The sequence below is a fragment of the Serinus canaria genome, chromosome 4A, assembly GCF_022539315.1.
Source record: "Serinus canaria isolate serCan28SL12 chromosome 4A, serCan2020, whole genome shotgun sequence".
Classification (NCBI taxonomy): Eukaryota; Metazoa; Chordata; class Aves; order Passeriformes; family Fringillidae; genus Serinus; species Serinus canaria.
Window position 1 is genome coordinate 16,376,029 of NC_066318.1, and position 21,255 is coordinate 16,397,283.

The following is a 21,255-nucleotide window of genomic DNA, read 5'->3' on the forward strand; positions in this document are numbered from 1 at the left end:
CTGAGCAAACTGCAGATAAACCTTCCCTGGTTTCTAGGATCCTTAAGGATTTGGGCTGCTGAAGTAGACAGTATTGCAGTAATTTATGATTTCAACAGAGCTTAAAGAAGGAGTTTTCAGTCTTTTTTAGGTTCTCTACCAGCAGCAAAACTAAAACCTATGGAAAGTCTGATAGAACTGAAAGACAAATCAGACAAAGGGACAACACTGAGGACAACAGACCAGCTCATACTTAGCATAAGCTTTCTCCAGCAAAGCACTCCAGAATTCATTCCTCACGTTGGAGCGGCAGTAGATGAGCTCCCCATTCTCAGTTGGCAGCTGATCATCCACCACCACCTCTGTCCACTCTCCAAAGCGCCAGAAGCGGAAACGGAAAATCCCAGCGTATTTCCTTGGGCTTTTGGGGTCCCACTCCTGCTCATTGGAGTCTGGAATCACCTGAGAAACCGTGGAAGGGTGGGAAAAAAGCCAATCACTTGGCTTTAGAATTTTAAAAGTTTAATAGAAATAAAATGGTTATAAAAGTAGTAATATAATTAGAGTAAGAAAAATTTGGACAATTGGGATTAGGGCAATATGACACAATAGAAAAAAAGAGTTACAGACAGTCTGGGTACCTTTTCTGGGCAACATAAGCCTGAAAAAGGACCCACGTTAACAGAGGATCAACCCTTAAAAGCAACAGCCTGTTGCATATTCATACACCTCATACATGATGCATCAATTCCATTCAAACACAGGATTCTGTCTGGGCAGTGTCAACTTCTCCCTCTGAATCTTGACAGCTCTTCAGGGATGAGCAAGGCAGGAAGAAGTTCATTTCTTCTGATAATGGAGCAATAAATTCTTTTTCTCTGAAAGATTTAGGTGTGCTGTGGCTGCTATCTCCATGTGAGTACCTCATTCCTCTCTTTAATAAGTATCCCACATACATAGTTTCTATTTTAACATTATGTTATAACCTAAAAGTATATTTATCACACTACTTAAGGAAATGAATACAGCATAACTTGCTGAGGTTTATTCCCAGGGCAGACTGCCCTGGAACATGTTAAAGAAAGGGAAGATTTGAATCCACCAAAATTCACCCCTTGTTAGTCCTAGGGAGAAAACCAACCAAGGTTAGCCTGGTTTATTTGCTTTATTTCCTGCACCACACACACCAATCACCCACCTGCTGCCAGAGGCTTTTCCTCAAAGCCAGGCAGGAGCACGCAGCCACAAACCAGCAGTTCCCCAGCTTGCCCTGGTGGAAGTCGTGGGAGCTCATTCCATCCACAAGCAGGTGGGGGTCTTCACAGAGGTCCTGGCAAAGCAAACCAGAGATTGCTGGAGACTCCACTCCCAAAATGATCACAGCATCCTTCCAGTCAAGAAAAGCAGCAGGAATTGATGCTGTTGACACCTGAGCTCTGAGCTTCTCCTTGTTAAGCCTCTAAAGGGGGGGGGGGATGCTGCCTTAATATTTTAGCCTTTATATTTTTCAAATCCTGGGCTACAATAGTGCATAACTCTACATTTCATATAAAGTGTTAACTACTGTCCTCACACTTTGGTCAGACAAAACAATTCCTCTGGGCCTGGAACCCCAGGACACCCTACAGCCTCAGGCCCCAAAAAGTATGAACAAAAGTGAATTGGGGGGAAGCAAACTGGGGGAATGTGACTTCATCCCCTGAAGCTGTAATTGGGGAATGAACCTCTGATATGCAAACAGACCAAACTTCTATCAGCCCAAAGAACTCCTGACCATTGTCCACCTTGGGTGTAGCCTCTGCCAGGCTCCTGCACTGCCCAAGGTGTGCCTGGTGAAGGCCTTTAATAAATACTCACTTCATTATTTGAACTTTGTCCTTTGCCTTGTTCTAGGTAGGCACTCCAAGGCATCATCTTCCCTGCCATTCCTTTGGCTGACACACTGCAAACCCTCCTTCACCAACAGCCTGGCTCACTGCAGTGACCCCAGCCCTCAGCCGGAAGAGAACACCCCTTTGTGAAGCACACTTTTTATTCTCTGGGTCTCATAGCTCTCATGGCTCTGGCTCCTGTTAGAGCTATTTGTCCCTCCTTTCCTGGCTCCATCTCTATCCACAGGCAGATTCCCACCAGAGCATGGCTGGGATGTCTCCCTGCTCCTCCCTGCATTTCCCCTTGCACTAAAGGGAGACCCTCTCAGTTTCATGGACCATGGGAAAGCCACAGGGGTGCATTTTGCAGCAGTGGTGTGTTTGTCCCCAGAAAATCCTTGGCAGAGGTGTCCTGCTGAATGGAGAGGGAACCTCCCACCAACACTTCATCCCTAACTGGTGTGGGACCTGCAGGGTTCAACCCAGTGACTACTGCTGACACTCTCCTGTCAGTCACTGCTCTTCCTGACTGAGAGGATGGCAGAGGAGTTCTGCTCTTTCACAGTTCAATAACCCTCAATTTCAACACTGTGGAGATGATCCTATATCCAAGCATGAGAAAAGCAGAATAAATAACTCCATCTCATCTCAAAATGGCAGGAGACCCCAGATTTCCTGCAGTCTGTCCTGTCTGCCATCAGCAGCAGAGGAAGGAGCTGTGCTCCTTACCTATGGATTCTCTCTGCCCTCTGGTAATTAAAGATGATAATCCCAAAATAGCAGGAGTGCAACCCAAGCATGGCTACAGACTACAAGCCTCTCTGGTGTGACTCTGACAAATCAGAGCCAGATGAACTCATTTCCAGAGACAAGAGCCACCTCAGTGCTCAGCTGATGGTTTTAAAACCTGGGCTGGTTTGGCCAATGGCACCTGAAATCAGCTCACAGCATGGAATTCATAGAGCTGCAGTTGTTCTCCTTAAGGAAATTATATTTTTGGCATGAGGCTTTTCTCATTAAACAGCAGCTGACATTTTAAATACCTTTTGGGAAACAAGAACTGATCATTGCATGACACTGCTCTCCTGTCAGCAACTCTCATGTGGCTGCACTTAGAGGAAATTCAAAGCTTATTTAGAGACCTCAAAAAAATATGAGTAACAAAATGTTGCCCAGGAGGAAAACTGAGCATGTACAAGATGCTCATCAGCATCATGGACAGATTTATTCAGCCTCCCTGGATGCTCTGACATGGAATGGCACTTCAGAGATGTAAATCCACCCAGCTGCAGGGGTGGACATCACTTGGCCACTTGGCTTTCATGGTGGTAGCACACATCCCACATCCACGTGGGCCAGATTCCATTTCATATCCCATTTCCTGCCATCTCTGGCACTAATAATTTCTAGTTTGTTTTTCCTTTCAAAATGTTATTTTGTTGGAATAATAAATGAGGGATAAATGGAGCCATCGGGGTTAGAACTGTCCAAACTTTTCTGGCACCAGTGGAAGCCAAAACTTTAATTAGTTTTAGAAAGAAATTAAGCACTTCTGTGTATTACAAAGATCTTACTTGGTTTGTTTTGATAAAAATAACCACAATAAACTGCCATTTTTTAATTGAAGTGTGTCTCACATCTCACAAAGTCCTCAGAGGAAAAACAGAGCAGCATGTGCCAACTGCCAGAATTTATGGATGAGATCAGCATTTGCTGAGTGCTGGGGTCCAAAGCAAACGTGGAGCAGCAGAGCTCAGAAACAGAACCTCCCTGCTTGCACCAGAGCCACCAAATTCTCAGGGATCCTGCCTGATAAACCCTTTCTGATTAAACCACCTAAGAGCCCTGGAGTTCTGGGGCTCAAGAACAGTGTAAGAAAATGCCACCAATCCTGCTTCTTTTATTAATTAATTAATTAATTTAAGAATTAAAGAATTCATTAATTCTCTTGTAGTTATAACAGCTTCTGTGGTGACTGTCACTGTGTGGCTCAGATGAGACACAACAGCACTGAGGCACAGCCTAGAGCTCATTTCAGCTCTTTGCTCCCTTCTGGGCTTTGTCATTTTCACCATTTAAGCCATTTAGTAAATTCTTAGGAATACTTTTATCTCTCTAAGCCACAATTCCCCCAACACAAGTTAGAAACGTGCTATTTCAATATATTATTCTGCAGTCCTTGTGAGGGTCTGTAACCATTTTTGGTTGCCCCAAGCATGTAAAAAATAGAAATTAAAAAGAACAACTATAAAAAATTTTAAAAATAAATTTTTCTCCAATGGTCCCAGCAGTTAGGATATATAATGTTCCCAATTTAGGATAGTTGAGGATCAAGCCAGTTACCATCAGAGGAATTCCAAGGAGAAGACACTGACAGGAGATGTGATCCAGGCACTTCAGGGGTCCCACCCCCTCTCTCTCTGGCTGCCTAAGCACCCAAGCACTGGAGCTGGGAGTTCCACCAGAACCTCCTCCTTTGCAGACACAATGGTTTAACCCCAATCCTTTTTCTCAGGATCATCTTGCATCATCTGTGCTGTGAAGGAGAGAAATATCTTCCCATCTCCAAGGAAACATTTAATGGCAGTTACTAGAGGATCCTGCCACACACCACTAATGCCTGGCAGCCACCCTGTTTCTGACACAGCACCACAAAAAAAAGCAGTGGTTGCAGTATTGGTGCCTGCAGGGAGCACCCCAAATGCAGAGCTCTCCCCAGTTCTCCCCTCCCACATGAAATAAACACAGTGAAATAAGCACCATCTGCAGAGCTCCAATTGGGCTGGGCACAGTCTGCAAGGGAGGGTGGAGGTTTCAGGGCCTCGTGGTTCTGCTGAAAGCCCTGATGCCCTCACTGTCCTACCAGGCTTCCACTTGCAGGGCAGAAGTCTGGTTGTGTCACCTCCCACCCTTGCTGTGTAGTTGAAATATCTGACATTCAGACACTGATGCTGTGAGGAATAAAGTGGCTCACAAACCCCTTTTTCCTGATTTTAAATGGTTCCTTTATTGTAACAGAGCAACCTGGTCTTCTGGCTTGCAATCCTATCCCAGCCTGGACACCACAGAATTCCCATACCTGCCTTCCTAGCCCCTCATCCAAGCAGAAATGAAAATTCTGATGGGGGAGATTCCTGCAGGACTCCAGCAACACAACTTGAGAGTAATCTAAGTAATTTATTTCACCAGTTATGCATATCCATGAAGGAGTTTTGCAAAACAATGTGAACCATGGGAGACAACAGACACTCATTCCACTGGAGCCATGGCATGGTTTGTGTGCTGTTCTGCCACAATTCCCTAAAATTAAAAAAAAAAATTAAAAAAGAAAGAATGGGTTTTATTTGAGACCAGATGCACCACTGAAAGTACAGCAGGTAACTGTGCACTGATATATGCATTGACTCTTAGAGTAATTTAGCTAAAGGAGAAAATTCCCCTTGGCTCTGAACATGCATCTCCTGGAGTGAGTATCACCAATGTTCATGAACTAAAGGTTATGCAGTATTGGTTAGAAATAGGGAGAGAGACATTCAGAGGGTCAATTAATTAGCTGGGTGTCTTCACAGGCATTAGCTGAAGCTGCACTGTAAAAAATATTATTTCTTGGATGAGCTCAGATGTCCAAGAAAAGGGAAAGCTGATTTTTTTAACAGATTAGGGTCTGTCAGCTGTCTCTGAGACAGATCCTCATTATTCAGAGATCATACAGGGTCTATATCACAGAGATCACATAGAGATTCAGTCAAGGGAAGAAGACAGAAGAGCAGTAATTATTTGCAACTAAGATTTTCAAAGGTTCCTGTAGTATTTAGAGCTTCCTTTCTCCAGCACCCTTTAAAGAACCCAGCCCTGGCATGACAAATAATCCACCTTTGCTTGCACACAAGGCCTGCAAAGGCAAACACTATCAGACTGATCTACTTAAGCTCAGCCACCAGTCCCTTAAAAATTTTAAAGCAGGTTGATTTCTGTCAGAGCTGAGAATTGTTTCCATTTTCTTCCCTTCTCCCACCCTCACATCATCCTGAGACAACCCCTGTAGAGGCAGTGTAGGGAGCAGGGGAAAGGCAATTCTTCCTGAACATGGATGGAGAAATTCAGCACCAACCTCCCCCAAAGGAAGGCAGCAAAGCCAGCACCCTGTGGCTGTGGAGCTGAGCAGGTAGATGGGGTTGTCCATGCTGTAACAGACCCCAGCTGTGCTGGCATGGCCACAGAAGCTCTCCCCAGAGCAGGCTGTGTGCCAAAGCATTTGCAGTTAGCCCCAAGAAGCAAAAGGACCAAGCCCAACTGCACTGGTTACCCCAGTGCATGCAAAAAGATTTTTATAACCTTGTTGTGGCTGCAAAAAATCTGCCTGTGGAGTGGGGAAAGAGAAGTGACCCCTCAGGGGGCATCCAAAAAAACCCAGGGTCAGAGGTGACCTGACTGAAACAGCCCTTGCTGAGATCAGGAGGGGACTTTGGGCAGTGCTGTCACACCCTGCAAACCCCCAAAAGCAGGTTTAGCCCCAGGTTTCTGTCTGTCCACCCTGAGATCAGGATGTGCAGTTCCTCTGAGAGCTCTGGGCCCAGCATCCAGCAGCACCAGTCCCTGAAAGTGAGATAATGCCCAGTGCTGCTCCAAGGGAAACTGAGCAGCACAGGAGCAAGGGGAAGGGCATGCCAGAGCTCCAGCCTTGTGTAAAAGAAAACTCAGCTATTTGGGGATTGAGAAATGCTTCTTCCCCCTCCTCCCTCTCTGCTAAACCCTGTTACAAAACCAAATGCATCACAACATTTTTATAGTGTTTTTTTTTCCTTTTTCAGTTTGGGGCTAGTGGTGACTAATACTCAGTCCATGGGTTTCAGCCTTGCCCTGCCTGTGGGACACATCTGTTTGGGGGGGATCTGAATCCATGTTTTGAAAGAAAACCCCCCCAAAATTGGAATTGGGCAACGTGGTGTGTATCTTGGCTGCCTGTGGGTTTCACCTGACCCCTGGAGCAGCAGAGCTGCTCTCTCCAGAATGCTGACAGGGCTGGGCAGGGCTCACTGATGGGCCCTAGGGCTGACCTCCTCCTGAACCTCCTAACAAAGCCTTTGCTGAAGCTCTGCCAGTCCTCTGCCATGCAGCCCAGAAATCACTGCAGACTCCAATGAGAGATTTGCTGCTCTCCCAGAGCCCTCAGACAGGAACAAACCACATCAAATCACCTCTTGTTGCATTATCTGAGTTTGTGATGCTACAGAACTGCAGCACATCCATGACACCTCTAGAGAAAAGCTGCCTTGTTTGAGAAGAACACTTTGATTTTCACTGAATTTACCAGAACGCTGCCTTTGCCTCCTGCCTTCTTCCCCTTGGACCTATTCCCTTCTCCAAACTCAATTTGTGTGACTTTTCCCCAGCAGCAGCAGTCAGAGATGCCATTCTTAGGACAGGATTCACCCCAGGCAACATCACATTCTCTCAGCCAGATGTGCAAACTCCCCTGGAAGCAGAGCTCAGGTCCTTCCAGAGGGCAGGGCACAGACATCACCCTGCCACTGCCATGGGGCTGGGACACTGGAGAGAGCCCTGTGTCTCTGCTGATCATAGAAACCAACAGTTCACAGCAATCCCAGCCCCTGGGAAACTTGATTTTCAGCTAGTCCAAACTACAACAACTGTGACATAATGCAGGGGGAAAATTAATCAAAGTCCCAATTTAATTGGTTAAAAAGATATATGTCTCAACTTCCTGGGAAAGGTGATAATTTTCCATCCTAAAGGGACCATTTTGGGGTCACTAATCTGAAGTTTTCTTGCAAAATGCTTTCATAAGGATTTACTGTTATTTTGAGGTGCTGATGCTCCATGAAAAACAGATTGATGTAGTAGCAGCATTTGAAAGAAAATCTGAATGTAGCCATGCACCGAAGCAGGGGAAATGTTTTTGCATTAAATGCAATAAAAGAGGATGGCCAGGGACAAAGCCAGTCCTTGGAGCAACTCCCTGACATCATTTCCTAAACACCCTAAGGTGGCTGAGGTCAGGCATGGGCTGTAAGGCCACTCATCAGACTCAGAGGCCACCCACTGTTCAGCTCCAGCTTTTTATTGCTTCCCCAAAACATGTTTGTCTGTCAAATTCTTGGATGAGTTTCCTCAGATTGGGAATAAAAACAACAAGGAAAGGAGGTTGGAAAAAGTCACACACATTTTTTTCACAGCACTGGAATATTCAGGACTGGAGCAGTGTGGAATCAACTATTCCCAGGTCAGTACTCCTGACTGTCCAGCTCTGCCTGGGGAGGAAAATATTTGTTTGCCTGATAATGAGCATCATTTTGGCTCAGGGGCCATGATCTTGTCCAGTCTGACCTTCTGCTGTGTCTCAGGGGGCTGGCAACGGATGCAGATGGAATTCTCCATCACTGCCTTGTCTGAGGGAGGGAATTTGCTGTTTACAAAAGAGTATCAGGCAGATTTCAGCAAAGTCACATTTATTTTTTTTATTACATTGAGTGTTTTGTGGCAAAACTAAAGTCAAGTCATCTAAACATTGTCTGGAGTGAAAATTCAGATTAATCTGGGAGATGATTTGTTTTTCCTTGAAGGAGATATGTCTTCCCTGCCCAGTGGCACTGCACAGACTACAAAGATTAAAAAGCAGAAGTCTAAACACCACCTTAAAGTGCATAAACCCCTTTAGCAACAAGTTCCTCCTTTCCACATCCCTCTTCCAGCAGGATTTGTTTCAGCCTAGATTCATTTATCTCAGACACTTAAGGATGAAAGTCCTTTATCCTCTTCACCCAGACTCCTCATCTTTTTCAGAGTGCACCTTGAGGTGCTCTCCCACTTATTTGCTTCAAGCAAAAATCTGTGAGTGCCTGGGATAACAGTTCAGGGCCTCTCCAGAGACACCTTGCACAGAAACCTTTGGGATTGTGAGCCACCCCACACCATTCTGCACTGGATGTTTGCTTCATAACATAAAAAGGGGAACTGTAAAGTGACATCAAGCCCTGAGCACAAGACACAAGCTTCATAGACTATGAGCTGTAACAAATTTTGGATTTTGAATTGGTTTTTTTATGGAAATTTTGTTCTAGCCAGCACAGCACAACTTTGCTGAGTCTGTGAAGGTCAGAGTCTATGGAGGGTCTCTGTCCCCAACATGACACATATCAGACTTTAAATTCTAGTCTGGACATCCTTTCTGGCAAGGATCAGCCTTAGAACATGCAAGCCAGAGTATTTTTCTTTCAGGAGGAGAGAGAGTTCAAATTCTAATTGCCTCAAAAGTGACACAGCAGAATTCATTTTACTCCTGACTACTTTTATGACTCAGCCAAATCAGTGTATCACAGAATCATAAATTCACAGTAACTACCAGGAAGGCTTTTATTTACACATCTTGAAAACAAACAGCAGCTTCTAGCTCTAAAACATCTTTTCAAACTTTGTCTTGGAAAGATTTTCACTTAGCAATAAAGTTATCAGCATGTGAGATAAGTTTCTTCAGTTTTGAGTGATGACACTGAAAAACCCACACCAGTGACTTCCAAAGAAAAATTAAGGGAAATCAGAGTTGCTGTATCTGCCAAGCAATCAAGCCCATGCTTTTCCTTCTTTGTAGATGATTTTGTCCTGCACAGATGGCTATTAGAGTACTGAAATGAATAAAATGTGTTTGGATAACATGCTGTTATACAAAGTGATCTTGAGGATTTCTTCATTCCAGCCTCAAGAGAATTTCCAGGATAAACCAGTCTGAATGTGCTTTAATGTCTTTACAAACTCTGCAGGTCACTTTGGATATTATTATTGTGCAGCTTAAAGGCCCAAACCATTGAAAAGCCAGAGGAGCCTGGATGCTTTAATCACTTAAGGACTTGTGAAAATGTGGAGCTCTACCACTGTCTGAATATTCAGTAAGTTTCCTAGCACCTTTAATGATCATTAATTTTGGATTCTCTTCTGCTTCAACCCAAAACAAAGACTAGAGCAGGTTCAGCCTGACAGATCCATGGACAAGAGCCTTTGGCTGCCTGGGAGGACTCAGCCTGGCAGGGTGTAGTCAGAATATTTACTTGGTCATGATTTTATCCCAGTGGAAGCACAGTGAGTTTCACCTTTGTGATTAAATTGTTCAGACATTTAAGAGATTTCTTGCTTGCAAAGACAGAATAAGAAGTTTTTTTCCTTATTTATATCATGCTGTTTCTTTCCATTGCTCTTTCACTGCTTGAGCTAATTTTTGATTTTTCCCAATGTGATATAAATACACTGAGTTGAATTCACCACTTCATTTCAGACAAATTTCTCTGTTAAACACTAACATCAGTGCCATCACTGACAAATTACCCTCCTGATTTACCAGCTTAGAAATCTTTGGAATCCCAAGAATCTCCCTCCTATCTGTTGCAATGACTACTGGCAGCCATAGGAACATTCACAGTGCCCAACCTCAGAGCTCTTCCCAGAGAACACAAAGTATTTGATTTGGAATGATGGATTTGAAACCAGATTCTGGGTAAAACAAAAGAGATCCAGACCTCCAGTTCCTGCTGTGTGTTCAAAGCACCACAAAATTTCCTCTAAAGATGAAGATTCTCTACGAATATCTAGGAATTGCTGTGAGAACTTCACCATCTTTATTTAATCAGGGACTAACAGCTAAAGTGAAGTCAGTGACAAATCTAAGGAAACATTTCTTAACTCTCAAAAGACAGGAGAGGGGCCTGTTTCTAATAACGTTGAGGTTTGTCAGTGTTGCTTTTCCCTTGTCTTACAACAGAAGTATTTACAGTTCAGCCATTATGTTCAGTGGGAGCGCTGCTGGTTTTTAATTTTTTGCAGATTTTGGAATGTCTGCCCAAGTAGCTGAACCTGGTGTCCCTGTGTCTTCCAAGCACACCCTCCCCCTCAGGGTCTGCAGTTTGCATTCCACCCAAATGCAGAGCTGCAGGGCAGATTCCCAGCTGCAAATCATCCTCACTTCAGCTAAACCAAGGTGCTTGCAGGTCCCCTCAATCCACCTCTGCCCCCAGGCAGAGATACAGCTTTGGTTTGGTTCATGAGACATTCGGCATTCTAGGGGGATAAATGTGCCCATTGAGACCAGGAAGGAGAAATGCCATGGTTGGATTACATCTGAAAAGTTTGGATTGAATTGGAGTTATTCCTCTTACAGCTGTTTGACCAGTTAGGTCACGTGCCCAAATGTGAAAAAAAGCAGCTTTTAGGCAGCTGTCACTTCTGATGAGTTTTATTTGTGGAGAGCAGAGTCAGAGAGCCAGGGAGGAGGGAGGAGAAGCCAGAGGATGAGGTGCTGCATTCACATCTCCATTTAGGGAGGAAAATCAGATGTCCAATGCCCTTATCTGAAGGGAGGAGGAAAGAGATAGCAGTGGTCATGCACAGCAAATGCAGCTCTGCACAAAAATGCATTATCTATAGTTATCCTACTGACCCAGGGAGAGAAAATTCCTGATTCTTTGTCTTTTATCAGTCCCACAAAGTTCCTTAAAGCTCCTGTGGTAAACTTGCAGCAGCAAACGTGCACACCAAAGCTCAGCTCACAGGTAAATCACTGCTAAATGAGATTTAATTTTTACTCACCATCACAGGACTGAAGATTTAGTACAGTCTTAGGGGAAAAAAAAGACCCTATTTTGATAATAATTCACTATATCAGACTAGAAAGTGCCATCTCCAGACAAAAATCAGACCTCAATGTGCTTTCTACAGCACATACACTGATTATTGACCACTGTTTATTTTTGGGGAGCCACTTGTGCACCTCTCAGGTTCAGGAAGGGTCACCTGGAGCAGGAGTGCCCAGACAGCTCCAGACACAGATTCCATTTCCTGGTGCACATGAGGAGCTCAAGGTGGCCTCTGCCACCTCCAACGCTGGCCAAAACTCAGTGCAAGAACTGAATAATTGTAAGATAATTGTAAGATAACACTTGCTCTTAACAAAAAAGTGTATTTATCTCGAGGAACAACACTTTATTTCCTGAAAGCTGGAAAAAAATGCAAATTCAAAATGTTTGAGCCTTTGTGATTAAGTTAAAAACATTGCCACGTACAGGCAAGAAAGCAGTTCTAAAAGGTTCTTTCAGCTGTGAAGGATTTTTGAAAGCTTCTTTTCAGCCAAGAAAACATACATATTTATTTAGTATTTAAATGGAATTAATCTTGAAGGAAACATACATTTGGATCACAGGAACACAGCATGAAATTCAAACAAATTCCTCTGCAAATCGAAGGCAGAATGGCTTACTAAACCTCAGATTCCAGCTCATCCCAAATACCCTTTTAAATATGGAAATAATATGACAAAAGCATGAAGCTCTTCACACAGAAAGCATTTTTTGGATGTGGATGCTTTCCACTCTTGCTGAAGAGTGTTGACAGAACAATACCTCCATTTCCTTTGCAACTGGCATGTTTAGGCTGTAATTTTTGCTTCAGAGAAGGCAGACATTTAATTCTTTTGGAAGACTAAATCAATGAACTACCAATTACTGTAAGAAGACTTATGCTAGCTGGGGATATGATCCTCAGGCTTTTTGTTTTACAGTCTCAAAATAAATTTTACCATGTCATTCTTGCCATCATCACATTGCCTCGGGACAAACAGAAACTGTTTGAGAAACCAATTTTCATCTAATGACAACTGAACCAACTAAATGAAACCTGACATTTTAAACTTTAAAGAAACATTCAGAGCCTTGGAGTTGTGCTGTTTGTGCTCTAGAAATGACATTGAGGTCGTTTAATATTTTTTTTTTAGAGGAAACAACCACAACAACATAAGAAAGCCTTCATCCAATCTGAGGGAGGGAAATACAAACTGGAAAAAGTGCCAAGAGAGAAGATAACAGAATACTGGCATCTGGAGAGCTGTCTGCTTGGCAAGCATGCATGTCATTTACAAATGTTTGCCTTTAATTATAGTCCTGGAAGACTTGGGTGAATAATCCCACTGAGCAAGCTGCCACTTTCCAAAATTGCCACTTCATCCTCTGTGGAAATAAAGGGTGGCCACTGAGGGGTTTTTGCTTCCTGTCAGGATGCAGCCAGCAACAAAGGGCACAACTAAAACCAAAGACTTTTCTGACGTGACATCAGGAGTGGGATTGGGCCATCCAGTTGAGTCATATGGGGTCCACTCAGTCACCACCTGCACTGCAGAGCTCAGACCTCCAGGCTTTATGGTGCCTTGCTCAGCTCTTCTTCTGGGCAAGCCCCATCTTAACAAGATTTTCCAGGCAAAATTAAAATAAAATTATGGAATACATAGAATAAGGGTGAGGAACAGCTCAATTCTGGGAACATTTCGGCAATTCCAGAAAGAAACATATCACAACTTCCCCAGATGGAGACATTAAGGACTGAATATTATGGGAGGAATGTTTTACCCAGTCAGAAACCAAGATGGAAACATGCCAAACAATGTTTTCATGATGCCTCCCATACTCAGCCTGTTGGGGGACAGACAAGGTGACAAACAGAACCCAGTGAGATTCTCAAAGCTTTGAAAGGAGCCAGGGACCAAAAACCCTGATATTAATATTGAGGTGTACCAGCATAAATCACTGGTGGGACTAAAAGTGAATTAAACTATGTTTATAAGTTTCTATTGTTTAGAAAAGGACACTTTCTTAAAATAACATCCCCAAGAGAACAAAGCAGTATCTGTTTCAGTCTCAATAGAGCTTCTTAAATTAAACACTCATCTCAAAAAAAGTGAGGCCCTCCCAAGTTCTGGAGCACTGTGTGCTCCCATATTTTCATTTTTCAAATTAACACACAAGATCTCTTTGGGGTGAAGCACTCTGTCAGAGCTGGGCATCACCAGCCTGCTGCAGAAAGGCGAGGAGAGACAAAACCCTGGAACAGGGTGGAATTCCTGATCCTGTTCCTGGTGGACCTTCACAGGCACAGAGATGGAATTTTATCAGGTTCTCAGGGTTTCTGGTCTTGGGGCACAACACACTGCACTCACCTTGTTAGCATTCAGGACCACATAATCACAGAATGATTATAGGCAGGTGCTTTTATTGAAGAGCTCTGGGTGTCAGGGGTGCACAGACCCAAATCTGACTCTGCCATGGGTTTGGGATGAACATGGTTTTATTTTCTATATCATATAAATTACACATTCATTATTAAACTTACATTGTTCTATTGTATACATTGATTCCATCCAAGCATGGGTTTCTTATGATCCCCCTCAAACCCTTGAACATAGTTTCTCATGATTCTTCTTACGATTAAACAACAATTATATCTAATTACTGAGCAATCATCACATTAACAATTATATCATTTATCATACACTGGTTACACAGGTGCAGTTTCACATGATCCAGCAAACACAAGGCCTAACATTTCCCAGGGCTTACTAAGCCTGACTTTCTTTCTAACTCCCCTGAATACACCATGATTTTAGAAACATTTTATCCCTGTATTATCAACCCCAGCCTGGATGTGTCCTGCAGACCCTGGCCTGGGGAATGGGACCTGGACAAGGCTCACACAGCTGGACATGACCCCCAGGAGAGGAATCCCAGCTCCTGCCAGCAATAACTGCTGGTAGGGACTCAGGGATTTAAGAGATCCCTCCCTGTTTGTTTGGCTGTGTGAGAGGAGTCCTGGGGCACCACCCACAGCTCTGCTCCACTCCTGCCTCCAGGACCCAAACAGCTGGGAAAGAAAGTGCCTAACAACACATCTGCACCAACCCTTTGTGTCTGGTGGCTGCTCAGCCCAGTCACTTCTCCTTGGGCCCATCCTCCTTCCCATCACTACTCTTAGTACAAAAAAAGAATTGCATTTCCCTTATAAAGCTACCACCATTGGAATTGTACAGCACAGATTCTGGGGCTCTGCCTGCCTTCCAAATGCCTCAGATTTGCCCTGGGGTGGCAAAGCCAGTCCAAAGCACTGCTTCACCCTTCAGCATCCTGCTTCCCAAGCCCCTGCCCCATTCATGTCCACTTATCCATGTGCATTTATCCATTTAAACACATCCCTGCCTGCCTGCTCTGGGTTCATGCCCTCACAGCCCAGCATCCAGGCTTCATTTTCATGTTAGAAATTGGGTTGGTCTCCTCACAGACAGAAATGCTGTTGCAAATGAATCAAGATTTCAGCTTGCTGGGGGGTTACATTGTGAAATTGCTAACTGTATGTGAAGTTCATATTGTTCAATTTAAAATTCTCTTTAGCAATTGCAATCCAATCTGAAATGTTTGCTGTTAACAGGATTTTCTCAGGGTCCAATGCCCATCAGATTTCCAGAGACAAGCCTGTTAATTATTACTTTGAGGCTTTGGTGACAAAGGTTACTTTAGAATAATGACAGGCCAAACCTGCAGACAAAGTCAACACACATTTTCCAGTTTGTCTGGTGACAGCAGAACACCTGCAGCAGCTGAGGCAGAGATGTCACAGCCACAGAGAAAGGATCAGTGTCATGTGGCCATGGTGTGGGCATTTCAGCCCTCCAATTCCCTTTTCCTGGGATCAACATAACATTTCCTCAACTGACTATGAAGTATTTTCACTATATTCAACAAGGTATATTTTGTGGCAGCTCTTCTGCTGTAGCAGTAAGGCCCTTCCCTTTGCACTGCAGGCTGGCTCCAGAAAAAATTAGCTAACAAACACATTAATAATAATATCAGCCTGGAACACAGGAGACTCCTTTGGAGTCTTCCTGGTTCCTCAGGAGGCTGCTGTCAGGTACTGTGAGCTGTCAAGCACGTTTTACATGCCTGATGGAACAAAAATCCTCCTGTTTGGTTCTTCCTTTTCCATCCAGCTATGAAAAAAAAATCCCAAATGAACCTCCCAGTTGTGAAAAACACAAACACACTCCCAAAAAAAATACACCTTTGCCATTTCTCAGCCAAGAAAGGGCAATGGACTGTAGGAAAAAGCTGCCTGGAGCTCCCTACCTTCACCTGCCAGGGTGCTAGTAGGTGCCACACTTTCTCTTCAGAACATGTTCAGTGAAAAAAAATAAAAACAACCCAACCTCAAAACCTTAGGAGAATATAATAATGGGAGAAGGGCAAAAATAAAACAAAGCCCACAATGTTTTCATTGAATTGTTTGGCTGGACACCATCAGAACATGCTGTTCTAAGTACCTTAAATCACCAGCAAGGGAAAGCCCTTCAGGGCTGAAAAATGTTTCCCTGCCTCCAAGAAAAAAAATTCCAATAAATATTTCAGCTTTATTAGCACATTTGGGGAAAAGTTGCAACATTAAATTTAAAACCAAAAAGTATTTTAATTCAGTATTTTCCCCCCACAAAAAAAAAGCCACTATTTCTCCCTTCCATTTTTACAAAATGTATGTGCTCCTCAAAAAGATCAATTCCTTGGAACAGCTGGGACTGTTCTTAACTTCAAAATGATTACAGGATTGTATTAGGGTAGCACAAATAATGACAATGTTGTTCTGTCATGATGTGCTCTATGAGAACTTCCATTCTTGGTTGGTAAAATGAGAATTCCAGTTCCAAGGGATTCCAGCTGCTTTTTTGATCTATTGATGTATTGGAGTTATTAGAACTCTTATTTAAATTACATTTATATTTCAAAATCCTGGGTGCTAAGTCCTTCAGAAAGTTTTGAATTTCAGTGAATTCCCATGGATCTCATGCACCAAATCACAACTGACCTCCTCTGTCTCATCACTCCAGGGCAAAACCAGGTGGCCACACTTCTCTTGAAAATGGCATTACATTTCCAATGGTGAAAGTGATCCAAATCAACAGATTTCACCAAATAAAACAAGGAAGCAGATTCTGAACCCAGCTGATCCAGAACTGCAGCCATAGAGGAAGGGTAAGACTTGTTTTGACCTGGATTTGAAAGACCTTGCCCTGCACTTTTGGACCCCCCTCCCAGGAGCCCAATTCCCTGGGATGTTGGTAATCCCTGCATTTCCAGCCTGTGGATCACCAGGATGCAAGAACAGCAGTAGCTGCACAGACGATCACTCTCTCCACCAAATCCACCCTCATTAAACAAATAAAGCTCCCGAGGCTGATTTTAAGTCACTCCAACAAAAAACCCCAATGTTCAGAAGCCAAGTGCCAGCACTAATTTACCCTTAAAGAAGCCCAGAGCACCATGAAGCCCTGCCCACGCCGGCACCTCAAAGGGGTGGCTGCTCACTGTCCTACCCCCAACACGCAGCCAGCACCCCTCCCCTTCCCTCCCAGCTCAAAATTAATTCTACCAACGTGAAGACAATTCGACTTAATTGCAACCGCATCATCTCCTGCAGGATGCCGCTGCCAATCCCGCCCTTTGAATGTGCAGTTGCCAGGGCAACGGGTGCCAAGAGGATGCTTTTGTGCTGCCACTTGCATCCTCGGGAGCCGTGCCAACCTGCAGCTGGGATGGGGTGGGGTTAACGCCTTCCTCCCCTGTCTGTCCTTCCTGCCTTCCAGCCCTTGGCAAGCAGCTCCTCCCGCTCTGCAGATGGACACCTGCACGGCAGGGACAGATGGCTGCAGCTCAGCTCCGGGCACCCAGGGGGCTGGAGCAGCTCCCCTCAAACTGCAGCAGGGCCAGACTCCTTTTGCAGGAGCTCTGGGGTACATGGTTTGGCCTCAGTGAGGAAAGAAAAGATGCTTCACCATCATTCAGGAATTATTTTCTTCTGGTGGTTTCCCATCTGCCTGTTGTTGTCCCCTCACCCACCCCTCTACACTAACAGAGGACTGCACCATATCAGGAGGATTCCATGGTCCCTGCCTCCACAATTTTAACCTAAAAACCACGATTAATGTGTCCAGAAACCTCCCCATCAATCTGTGATTATCTTCCAGGGCAGACTGCTTCCCAGAGCTTAGCTCTTAATAGCTTTTATATTTCTTTAAGATGAAGGGTTTAAACTTAGGTCAGAGCCTACTTTGCCTATGACCTTTTATACCACTTTTGAGTCTGCAAGGCTTAAGCCCTTCTATAAAAATTAAGGTGCACTGCAATCATTCTCTTTATATACACACACACATGCAGTTAACAAAGAAATATCTGACTTTAAACTTTTCCACGGATTATGAGCTGAAGATCATGAGCTAAATCTGCTTTTAATGGCAAGTAAAACTATTTGCAGCAATGGCAAGCAGCCTCCCTGCACTCACAACTACTTACAGCACACAAAGTGCCTGTTGAAAGGATCACCAGTGTCATCTAGAAAGTCCTAGAATCTTCCAGTAGCCCTGTACAGCTGCAGTCATGGAGTGAAGGTCTGAAAGTCACCCACTGAGGGATGCTGGACTGTCTGTGAGGACAGCATCCATGGTGTTGAGATCCAGGATGTGACAAGCCAAAGAAGCCAGTTCAGGGTTGATTTCATCTTAGTGCAAAGCTGAGTGCAGAACAGGTTCCAGAGAAGCCCAGCAAACAAGCAAACCACATGACACTGGCTCACACAGCCTGAAACCACCTTTGTGTCCCCAGCTGTGCTTGAGGCACACAAAAGGATTTGTGAGCTCCCTCAAAGCTCAGCAGAAGTTCAGCACCTTCTGAAACACATTTCCTCACCTCCCAGATGCCACATGTGCCATTATTTCCAGTGCAAACACGAATGCCAGCTCACAAAGCTTTGCAGCTTCTGTTCACCTACACTGGAACAAGAGTCAATAACCACCAAGAGGAGGGAAATGTGGACAATTCTGGGATAGGCAGGGAAACAGAAGCCTAAACTTCAGCTGTTTCAGTGCATGTAGCCTTTGTAGAATAAGTATTTTTTCCAGAAAAGAATAATTATATCACACAAATCTTTAGGGGTGAGGAGGAGAGGTGGGGAGGGACCCCTATTCTAATAAAGCAACATGATTGCTGCTGCTCCATATTTTTAACTGGAAAAAATAAAGGGGCTGAAGGAATTTAAAAGGCCCATTCAGGTGTGAAAAAGTGATCATTTAACCACGAGCCACACTCCAGAAGGGAGCTGGGGCACAGAGAGGGGATCTGGCAGACCAGGTAAGTGTCACTGTTCACGGGGGCTGGTACAAGGCCATCACTTTGTCACACAGGAGGCAGCAGTGCAGCTGCTCTGAGAGGAGTGCACAGCACTGCCTTGCCAGCTGATGGCATTCCCCTTTAATATCCACTCTCCCCCAGCTCTGGATTCCCCCCAGGCCCCATCCTGGCAGATATCCCAGGGTGTGAGGAGCTGTCACTCCTCTCCACGCCCCAAAACTGCTTTTGCAGTGGTCATGCAACTGCTCAAAGCCTGACACAGTGCCAGGACACCTCCCTCTCCTGCAGGCACCACTGGGCTCCACACAAGTCCCAAACATAAGCAGATGTCTCTGGTCTTGTTCAAACTGGAAAACAGGGTCAGACTGCAGTGACACAGCTCCAGAGGAGACAGGAGTTAAATGATGAAGAGCATTACATCTGAGGGACATTTAACCTGACAGCCAAATCTTTCATGACCCTCATTCCATGAAATTGATGACAACTAGGTTACTGTTGGTTATTCTGGAGGACACTGAGACCACAAATCCTGTCACTGTGGAATAAAGAACATTAATGTAAAATCTGTAAAGCTCACCCAGACCAAGTGGACCACGCAGGGATTTGCCCCAAGCTTCCTCTGCCTTCCAAATGAGAGCAAAATCTTAAATAGGTAACAAGGTAGGGGAGGGTTTAGGGTTTCAATTACACTTGTAAATATGAAGATGTATCATTTTCCACCAGTTAGAAGCAAACAAAAGCTGGTGCTGACTCCAGTAAACATGTGAAGGTGCAGAAGTCAGAGCCACTGAATTCTCTGGCACCTCAGCCCTGGACAAATCACCTCTCACTCCACACACTCCAATTTGGGAAGTGGGGAGACACTTGTTCCATCTATTCTTATCACTGTATCATTCCAGAACACAGTTCTGCCTTATTTCCTGGACTTTTCACTAGCATGGTGATGACCACCCCTGGATAGGCTGGAAAAGTGGTGAGAAGAGTGGAGAATGGGGCCCATGGCATACAGTGCTTCCAGGAAAAAGGGCACTGGGCTGTGCAGATGCAACTCCCCACCTTCAGCCAGGTAGCTGACCTTTGGAGTGAATGGGAATTTAATCAAACAGAGCAGTGTCCCTCGGTGGGCTGGGACACAGGAGGGCTTTCTGGGGAAGCAGATCAGCAGCCCTGTCTCACGGTGCCTTTCTGTGCTGTTTTCCTGGACACAGACCAGCTCTGTCTTCCCAGAACATCAGGGTGCAATCACAGCCCTCTCATAAAGAGAAGATGCAGATGAAAGCAGAATCAGGGCTTAAAAAACACAGGGTCAAGCGGGGAAACCAGGAAAGCACATGATAAAAGTCTCATTCTGTAGGATCAGACGATTTTCCTTTGTGAATAACTAAAGAACACTGTTTGTCTCTGAAGCAAGCTTAGCCACTCTTTCCTCACATGCCTGCCTGCCCTGCTTGGGGGATCACTGCTGTTTGTTTAACACTGACAAAGATGTCCTTGAGATTCCAGCCTTTCTGCAGGGTCAGTGAAAAAGTTCACACAAACCCGAGGTTTAGTTAAAAATAAGACAAAGCATCCATTCAGCAGTGACAGGAATTCCTGGGTATTTCAGCCCATGCTGAGCAGGACCACCACACAGAGGCAGTGTTAACCAGGACAGGTGGCCAAGGACCCTCTTGGCAGGACACAGCTGCCCCCAGCCCCACTTCAGCCTGGCAGAGGGGGGAAACTCCAGGGAAATCACAGGAAAAGAGCAGGATGATGCTAATATCAGTGGGCAGAAAGAATGCCCACTAACCAGAGGCAATGTTTCTTACTCTTTTTCCAAACAACCAGCAGGTTTTCTCCACAGAGGATCTCCCCAGGAGGCTTCCTGCATGAGCTGAAGGGCTCTGGGAGATGCTGCACCTCGTGCTCAGCTCAGTTATTTCCCAGGTTTATCCCAGAGGAACTGGGGTATTAGCAGAGCCCAACGTTCTGAAACACCAGCAAAGGATTCACACACCAGGAGAGGTTTAGATTAGATACAAGGAGGAATTTCTTTACCAAAAGGGTTGTCAAGCACTGGAACTGACTGCTACTGGAAGTGGTTTTTAGGGACATAGCTTAGTAATGGACTCAGTGGTGTCAGGGTAAGTGTTGGATTCAATGATCATACAAGGTTTTTTCAACCTGGAAGATGCTATGGGTCTGTGTTGTTGGCATCCACACCAGAATTCACCCTCTGAACTTCTGGTTGGCAGAGGCCAGGGACTGCTGGGATATGGTTCAACATCTCAGGAGGGTCAGGTCAATCTGTGCTTTGTTTTAGAATAAATAAAATAAAATTGATGTTAATAGAACATTAATTAATATGTGAGGTTTCCTACATTAAAATCATGTTTAATGGGTAATAATTAAATGCAAAGCTAACCCCT

At 44.5% G+C, this 21,255-nt stretch overlaps 1 protein-coding gene across 6 annotated transcripts in view; it reads right to left on the reverse strand.

The window, feature by feature from the left end:
* The window catches only part of CAPN6 (calpain 6), a 58,631-nt gene that overhangs the window by 28,807 nt on the left and 8,569 nt on the right, over positions 1–21,255 (reverse strand). For all 6 annotated transcript variants that reach the window (XR_007777608.1, XR_003944939.2, XR_007777609.1 and 3 more), the window contains 2 exons: positions 1,178–1,309; positions 233–441 (listed from right to left, as the gene is read on the reverse strand). Coding sequence is in view for 3 of the 6 variants with exons in the window: in XM_009090307.4 (XP_009088555.3) it covers positions 233–441; positions 1,178–1,309 (341 nt within the window). In the remaining 3 variants the exon portion in view is untranslated. The remainder of the gene's footprint in view (positions 1–232; positions 442–1,177; positions 1,310–21,255) is intronic.